The sequence below is a fragment of the Dunckerocampus dactyliophorus genome, chromosome 2 (genome assembly GCF_027744805.1).
Source record: "Dunckerocampus dactyliophorus isolate RoL2022-P2 chromosome 2, RoL_Ddac_1.1, whole genome shotgun sequence".
In the NCBI taxonomy this organism is placed as follows: Eukaryota; Metazoa; Chordata; class Actinopteri; order Syngnathiformes; family Syngnathidae; genus Dunckerocampus; species Dunckerocampus dactyliophorus.
Genome location: NC_072820.1, coordinates 4,229,638 through 4,238,796, shown reverse-complemented (window position 1 = coordinate 4,238,796; position 9,159 = coordinate 4,229,638). Strand labels below are relative to the sequence as shown.

The window sequence follows — 9,159 nt, the reverse complement described above, 5'->3', positions numbered from 1 at the left end:
ACTCCAGTTGTGTGAGTGTGCATGGCATGGAGTAAAAAAAAAAGACGAATTTTTGTGAGAGCTCGCAAAACTTTTGCGAGATAACGCAATTATTTAAAAGAGTTTACGTTAAGAGCATTGTACTTCCGCTACTTCCGTGTTCAGAGCGGATGTTTGCGTTGAAACTTCAAATTAAGAGCAGCACATTCGTTGAGTTTCTGATATGACAAGACAAGCAGTGCACACAAGTGCAATAATCCGATGTATGGCTAATCAATGTATTTCCTTTCGAGCAGCAGTACTCAAAGAGATGTGTTTCCAGCAACACTAGCTCGGACTGGATGTTAGGCATTTTATTTTCAAAAGACGAGCCGAATAACCATCACGGCATTGACAGCGTGTTCCTATAGTTACAGTATCACTTTATACCTCTATAATTTTGACATAATTGATAGTGAAATGTTGAAGATGGAAATTAAATGATGCATTTACACCCGATTTTCGATATGTGGAGGCAAGCTGTGACCCGAAGTGTGTCCTGTAGTTTTGCTAGCTCTCACAAAATAATCGTCATTTTTTTAACCATCTTTTTTTCTCTCCGTGTCCCCTCGGGGCACGAAGACATGAAATTGTTGAAAACAAGGCGCTCAAACAGCAGTGAAAGTTCATCTTTCAATTGAACTCCAAGCAAGTTCCAAATTGGCCTGCCCACTTACACGCAGCTTTACGGTACTCGAGCTGTGGTTGCCGTGGCAACTCCGCTGTCGACTCTCCTCACTGACACATAAAGGCTTCGCAAGCGAGAAGAGGCAAACACTTGCATAAAATGGCAAACACAACTTGTGTGTCGTAGCAGACGCCTGTCTTGTCACACTGTTGACGCGGAAATCTGTCTTTCCCACCACAAGGAGCGTCTGTTTTCAAAACAGGACATTATGGAGGCTCTCCAAAAGGACGAGAGTCCACCTCTTTCCATTGAGGGGACCGGGCGAGGTCCTACGGAGTTGAGAGCCTCGGATGAAGCTATCACTTTGATGTCCAGCATTGGTGAGTCTAGTTTCCTGCGCACATGCCCGAGAGCACCACCACCTGTTTGTGGCACTTGTTGAGACACTCCAACTACGATCAGACACGGTATTTCCTGTGAGCAGTTACAAAAAAGACAGTTCAAAACATTATCATGAGCACGGCATGTTATTGATTACCGACTTTGACACTCAAGTAAGATTCATTTATTCGCCAGAGCCCTCGGAGCTGCCAAAGTGCGTGTTTGCAGACTCTCTGGTGACTGTGTCAGAAGGTGGTCGAGATTTGGGGAGGTTCTGCGTGACCGTGGAGTTTGCCCGCAGGGGCCGGCGGCCTTGTATGCTGCTCCATGCACAAAGCCAGGGGGCCATCGACGACTCCCCCTGTGGAACAACAGTGACAGGTGAGGCCCTCTGCCCCGTCCCCTTTGCTTTCGACCATCTCAAGCAATGCTTCGACTCTACACCGCTCGAAACTAACAACACAATGAGATACACAACAAAGTCGTACTCAGTCAATGCCGTTCAAGGCCAAAAATGAGCATGGTATACCATAACACGGTACACTGTAAACTGCATCATCATACTGATAGGTACAACACAGCATACCTAATGATAATATTTTTAAAAATCCTGAAAATAAGGTCAACAGCAGTACCAGAGAGGGTTGTTATTTTATTAAGGGTTTCACTCTGCATCTGTCTGTGCATGTTGGTTCGATAGTGGAATGAACGGAGAACGTGAACCCTCCTGTCCTCTCATTCAGCCCCTTTGTGGAGGCGGGGCTACTTGTGAGCGGACCCAGGGTGCTAGCAACAAACTAGCCTTGTGAGAAAGCATATGCTAACATGATTGCATGCACAGAAACGATGGTTTCTAAGGCGAACGCAACAGCACCAGTGTGGGAATATTTCCGTTTTAAACAGAATGAACATGGTGAGCGCATATGTTCGAAAGTAGTGACAAGGAAAAAGGGAACACGACCAACTTGCGCTGAGAGACGAAGCAGCGAAAACAATCCTCGTAGTCCCACGGAACACGGCACCACACCACCTCGGGAGAAAGTGCCAGCCAGGCTTTGAGCTTCATAAGTCTGCCACCGCTGTGTCTATGTTTTCCTGAGAAGAAACGGCTTCTCCCGCAGCAGGAACTCTGGCACGTCAGCCAGGTAAGAGTCCGCACAACAAACGATAAAACAAAGATAAAGCCGATCACAGTGAGCTGAGGGAAGCGGCAAGCCAGAAACACCATCGTATATTATGCCATATAATTAATGAGAAAATTGTCTTTAAAAATGCCGATAAAATCGAATATCTACGATAATCTGTTGCACAATTATCGACCAGCAAAATTTGTTATCTGACAGGCCTACTCCTGTGACTTTCTTGTTAAAAAACATGCAGTTGAATTCAATACATAGGAGTATTAGGACCACACAGTAAAGATGAAAACAGACAGTTGACAAGAATAAAGTCATATTGTTACGAGAATTGTCAGAATATTAGAAAGTGTTTTATTTTTTTTTTACATTTTATAACCATGAAGTTATATAAGGTTACAAGAATTAAGTTGTAATATTCAGATGGACAAATATTTTTTTCTGGTCGGTACGTCGTCTTGTCAGTCTCGTTTTGCGTCATCAACCGGTTTTCACATCTGCCATAAGACTGTTTCGATACAAAACCACTATCTGTACTAGCCGCAGTTGTTCCCCAGTTTCCTAAGACTGCCTGCTAGCCGAATTACCTCCGGATTGTCAACTTCCGGCTTCCTGCTGCTGCGCCGCCATCGACGTTGTCTTGACTCAATGTTAAAGCAATGGGAACCAAAGCCACCGTTTCCCGGTATGAAAGTTGCTCTAACTTCTTTAATACTTGGGGTAGAGGAGTGAATGAGATATCAAATTAAAGTTCCAGTCATGTTTTATCAGATAGAATTAATCACAGACTTGATTTAATTCAACCTGTTAATTAATTTATTGTTAATTAAACAGGAATTGTTGATTGCACTTTATTCAAATAAGATGTGAATGCATTTGCCATTAATTGTTGTTTACTTGATTGTTTATATCCATAATTAATTTATATCTGATTCCCTTACAAAAACAATGAGAATCTAAGAAACTTCACCTGCACTGTCCAGTATCCAGGTATTTATTCCATACACACACTGGTTAAATTTGTGGCTAAAAAGTTACTGAATCATTTCGGATCGTATCATTCTAAATGAACCAATATCATCCTTGAATCGTATCAGCAACCACGAATCGTTATACGAATCGAATCGTTATTAAAATAAATTGTTACACCCCTAGTTTTTTTTTTTTATTAAATGAATTTTTTGAGAATACAATTTTGAATATTGGCTGGCGACCAGTCCAGGGTGTACCCCGCCTGTCGCCCGAAGTCAGCCGGGATATGCTCCAGCATACCTCCACGACCCTAATGAGGGGAAGCGGTATAGAAATTGGATGGATGGATGAGGAAAGTCACACTTTTGATGAAGTCATAATGTTATGAGAATAAAGTCATCCATGTTCCAAAAAATAGCCATGAGAATAAATTTGAATTATGAGGGGAAAAAAGTGCAGTTAAGTCAAAATTTTTTTTGAATAAAATTCATAATTTTTTTAGGAAACTTAGGAGAAGAAAAGTGGTAATGTTACATAATGATACCAGCATAAAGCTGAAATGTTACATTTTTTAAAATTCATAATATTTTGAGAATAAAGTCATCATAAGAATGAACCTGTAATACAACAAAACAACATATTACAACAATCCAATCAACGTAGCGTCTCTGATCCAACTGTTGTATTGAATCTTATTAGACTGTACATGTGTACCTAATATGTACTTTTATTTACATTTTGCATGTAAGCATACCTCACCGCTGACCTGGAAGTGCTGGAGGAAGACTACCACGAGTATGTCAAGGCAGGTCATCCAGTGTTTTACAGGCAATACCTTTCTTTATGCCACGCTTCTCTGTTTTGCATGTAAACACATTTGCATCACTTTTCAGCTTGAGGGACACACTGTGGACAAGCGCTGTCACATGGTGCAACGAGATGGAAAGATGGTAATTGAGAAAGTTACTACTGCTGGAAAGGTGAGATGTGAAACAGAGCATTACACGGTAATGGGAGCTTTGCAACTAAATATGCACAAGATATAGCAACTCAAAATTGGATTTCATGTAACAAGTTATGTGTGTTTGTGTGTGTCAAGGAGGTGACAAGGGAGAGTGTTTCCTATTCCATGTCTGTCCTCAGAGGGCTTATAACCGAGGGTTCCAACCTCCTGCTCATGCGTCTTATTGCTTTGAGGAAGAAAGTGCCAGAGCACATGAACTGCATCACCTTTGACCAGAAATTACGCATCATCCGCACTACCTTTGTAAGTAACTACAAATCTCCATCCATCCATCCACCTTCTTCCAAGGAAGCCCAGACTTCTCGCTCCCCAGCCACTTCGTCCAGCTTCTCCCGGCTGATCCCGAGGCGTTCCCAGGCCAGTTGAGAGACATAGTCTCGTAGTCTCATAGTCTCGTACCCGGATCACCTCCCCAGGGAGGCGTCCGGGAGGCATCCTGACTAAGCCACCTCATCTGGCTCCTCTCAAAGTGGAGGAGCAGCGGTTCTACTGCTTCTCACCTTATCTCTAAGGGAGAGCCCACCCTCCCTACGGAGAAAACTCATTTCGGCCGCTCGTAGCCGTGATCTTGTCCTTTCGGTCACTACCCAAAGCTCTTGACCACAGGTGAGGTTAGGAACGTACAGTAGATCGTCCTCGAGTCACGAGCGAGTTCCGTATGGTAAGTTGTAAGTTTTGCCTAAATTGTACCTAAATTAACTCCTATGTCACTCACACTGTAAACAGAACACATGTTCCGGATGTAACACTGTGAATTTGTAACCTGTAACATTCTAATTACCATAATTATACTGTAAATTACGAAGTCTGACTTGTTCTTATCTAAGTCGCACTGGTGCATAAGCCACATGTGACCATGTTAGAAAGTGGCATGTTGTGGTGCGCGCACAAGTTTGGGAAGACAAGGTAGATCTTTCTCTAACAGGAACCAATCAAAAGCTCTGAATGAACAAATGATCATCTTGTCAACCCATTGGAAATTGCAGAAGATATTACTCAATATAACAGTCTGACTCACGGTTTCATCTTACAAACAACATTAAATTCATCACACAGCAAATAAGACTCGTTATGACATTATACCCTAGAAATATAGAAACATGTATCAATACTAGTTTTATATGGGGAAAAAAAGATTTTAAAGTGTTCCCATAATGCATTTCGGTTGAGAAAAACGTTTCATTGGAGGAAAGCATACTTGTAGAAAATGGCTGCAATGCTGCTTCTGTCCACCAGAGAAAGCCAGAGGACCAAAGACGGGGAAACGGTGACGAGGGAAGGTGACATCATTGCAGCGGCCAAATGAATTCCTTGCTCAGACGCTCTACATTATGGGACACCGTTAAAATGTTGGCTTTTTCTTTATTTTAAAGTCACATTGCGACATGTTTTGATATTTGGACATACACCTTTTTAGTATGAAGTTGCAGTGTGCTGAATTTAGTGCTGTTAGTAAAGTGTCTTTAAAAGATGGCACCGTTAGTCAGACTGTTCTTATGACCTCCATTGACAACCCATAGGTTGACAACGTTGTCGTGAGTGCACTAACACCTTGTGATTGGCTCGTGCCAAAGAAAGCGTTCCCGCTTTTTTGCTGACATGCGAGTAGCACAGTGTTTAAACAATCAGTACTAATTCTGAAGTGAAGGAGATGTCACGAGATTAGAATTTACGAACCTCTGTATAAACTGCAGGGTTCAAAGTTTTCAGAAAAAAGTAGTGGCTTATACAACGGAAATTACGGTAATTATTCTATAATATTGTATGTAAATATGTCTTGTAGTATTCTCCTTCTTCTTCTTTATATGTAAACTTTATTTACTATTGTTGTACTTTGTAACAGAGAGTATTGTTAGACCGGAGTCAAATTCCTTGGGTGGTAACACACATGGCAATAAAAAGATTAATACAAACATTAAATGACACAATAATAAAAAGAGAACAACACCCCTTACTTTTATACCTTTCTACCTTCTTGAAATATTGTCCCAAGGAGGATAATCTCCTCTTCTCCTCCCGAATCTCCTTGTAACAGCGCACAGAACCCATCACCCCTCTAGTATTCATGACCATTCAGTATATTTTCTTCATGATGGTTGCGGCAGTCTTAACGGTTCAGACCAAAAAAGCAGCCAAGGTTGGTGGGCGTGTTCCCTCTCTCTGAAATGATGGTCATTTTCACTCCCATGGTGTTGGCTTTCCTTTTCTTTGGCGCACTGCTGCTCGGGATACATAATGAAGAGTAAAAAGTTTAGTAAGCCTGCATGCGCACATCTTTTAATCATCTGTCGATTCACATACACACAAAATGTTAAGATATGACCGTCCGTTCACTTACACGAACAAACGTTATGTGCTCAATGTTTTGCACGTCTGCACACCCAAAAGTTGAACCACATGCCAGAAAGATCAGTTGAATGCTGTGAAATATTGAAATGTGTCCACAGAGTATGTAAAGTTAACAAAAGCCTGTGTGATTTTAATAGTGATCTTATGTTTGTGTGTGATTAGCGCGAGCTGGAACAGAAGACGATGGAGATTGAGGGTGAAACTGTGGAGGTATTCGGGGTGGAGCGGATAATTCATTCTGTGGATGACAGCCCTATAACATGGCAGTGCTGCCTTCTGCCTGATGGGTAAGCCCCATTCCATCAATCTTGGTGAGCAAGGAGCTGAAGTCTCCATCCTCAAAGCCTTGGGCACTGAATCGATCACAGCTGGACTGTTTAGGTTGTCTTAGATGTTTCGCCTCTCACCCAAGCTGGCTTCATCAGTTCACGCTTAAACACTAGGTAGGACAGCTCTTGTCTGACTAGATAGGACAGATGTGCATTGAGCAAAGCCAAAATATTCAAAGACATTTACAGTATGTACTCTCACGGCGTTGAATCGAGGGCAACTGGAGGTTGGCCAACTTCAGGTGGTCTTAGAAGACGTTTTGCCTCTCATCCAAGCAGGTTTCATCAGTTCTCACTCAAAGACTAGGTAGGACAGCTCTAGTCTGACCAAATAGGACGGATGTGCTTTGAGCAAAGCCGGAATATTCAAAGACATGCACAGTATGTATGCTTAGGACATTGAATCGATGGCAACTGGACTGTTGTCTTCAAAGAAGTTTTGTCTCTCATTCAACCAGGCTTAATCAATTAATGCTCAAAGACTAGATAGGAAAGACACTTACAGTCTGTACTCTGAGGGCACTGAATCGATCGTAGCTGGACTATTCAGGTTGTCTTAGGCGTTTCGCCTCTCATACGAGCAGACTTCATCAATTAATACTCAAAGACTAGCTAGGGCAGCTGTAGTCTGACTAAATAGGACAGACGCACATTGAGCAAAGCCAAAATATTCAAAGACACTTACAGTCTGTACTCTGAGGGCACTGAATCGATGGCAACTGGACTGTTGAGGTGTCTTAGAAGACGTTTCCCCTCTCAACATCAGTTCACGCTCAAAGACTAGGTAGGAGGTAGAGCTCTAGTTTGACTAGATAGGGCAGATGGACATTGAGCAAAGCCAAAATATGAAAAGACACTTAAGAGTCTGTACACTCAGGGCGCTGAATCAATCGCAGCTGGACTGTTGAGATTGTCTTACAAGGTGCTTTGCCTCTCATCCATGCAGGCTTTATCAGTTCATGCTCAAAGACTAAATAGGACAGCTCTAGTCTGACCAGATAGGATAGATATGATCTGTCCTACCTAGTCTTTGAGCATGAACCGATGAAGCCTGCTATCTCCTTAGGCATCTTGCTAGCAGAGTGCAGGTGGGATCTCCGGTCATGATGAGGCTCCTACAGCTGCCGTCACAGAAAGAAGAAGGTAGTGATGGCCACATACCCTAATTCGACCATATAATGGAGTCTGTGTTTACATGCATGTCTACATGCTTGCATTGTAGAGTTTGGGAAAATCCCCCTGGTTTGGGAAGAAGATCTACAGATGCGCTCCAAGTTCCTGGACAGAAAGGTAACAATAAATGTTCAACTGTAGCCGCGAGGTTTTATTTACAGTGTGTGAATAATGTGCACAAATGATTTTCAAGAGATTTTCCCCGTTAATGGTGCACCACCACTAAAAAGTACAGCTACAATAGAAATATATTGTCAAAATACAGTATTACCTCCCTGACAGTGACAATCAAAACTGATTTGTAGCAATATTTTACACGTATATTACACTTCTCATTTTGTGCTAATGTTGTGTCCAGTAAATGCATCTTTTTTTTAATCTAACCTTGTTAATTAATTTCTTGTTTTCGCATTGCAGGAGGAGCTGAAGGCTGACCATGCCTCATACTTGAGAGAGCATCCAGAGATCCGTGCCCTCATATCTGACTTCCTGCAGTTCCTGCTATTAAAGAAACCAGATGATGTATTCCAGTTTGCCAGAGAATACTTCCTCCCCTTCACCCCTCACAGTACCTCAGACACAAGCCTAGACACTTCAACACAATGAAATCTCACCTTCTACAGATCACTGTTATTAAGCAGGTGCACACTATTCACATGCAGCTGTGGTTTCATGTAGAAATTTAATTTATATCAACAGTAAATGATAGAGGAACCAATGATGTATGAGTGTGAATTGAAAAACGCACATGTTATTCAAAAATAAAGCTTGTTTCACATTGCATAACTCACTTTAATAAATCACTATCATCTATTCAGTTTACGAATGTTTGTTTTGCAAGTAAAGATTTAAAGACTGACTCGCTTTCACTTTCCTTTCGCTGGGAAAGATCAGTCGTCCGCCATTAAGCACGTCTTTAAACTCAACTTTCTTCAGTGTCCTCGAAATGGAAGCTGGTTTTTAGCCTCAAAATGCAAGCCTAAAACATGGCGCAAGAGGGCAACCTTTAACAAAATATAGCGACTTGTAGGCGTAAATATGTTTTCAAACATAAACTATTTATAATGTCACATGTCATTCATTTTAAACAATAACCATTTTAGAAAAACATATCTACTGCAATGTGCGCCATCCGTAATAGTTTTATTT

At 41.7% G+C, this 9,159-nt stretch overlaps 1 protein-coding gene across 2 annotated transcripts; it reads left to right on the top strand.

Annotated features, from left to right (window-relative positions):
* Positions 1–186: 186 nt before the first annotated feature.
* catip (ciliogenesis associated TTC17 interacting protein) lies at positions 187–8,797 on the top strand. 2 transcript variants are annotated; one of them, XM_054769517.1, is made up of 9 exons: positions 187–1,026; positions 1,223–1,408; positions 3,885–3,940; positions 4,029–4,142; positions 4,235–4,402; positions 6,671–6,795; positions 7,904–7,980; positions 8,060–8,127; positions 8,428–8,797. In XM_054769517.1, the coding sequence occupies exons 1-9, from the start codon at positions 915–917 to the stop codon at positions 8,614–8,616; spliced, it is 1,095 nt and encodes a 364-aa protein (XP_054625492.1). In that variant the 5' UTR covers positions 187–914; the 3' UTR covers positions 8,617–8,797. The 2 variants fall into 2 exon arrangements, with proteins under 2 accessions (XP_054625492.1, XP_054625493.1); XM_054769518.1 differs by having other exon boundaries at positions 621–1,026; positions 4,029–4,115.
* Positions 8,798–9,159: the final 362 nt, after the last annotated feature.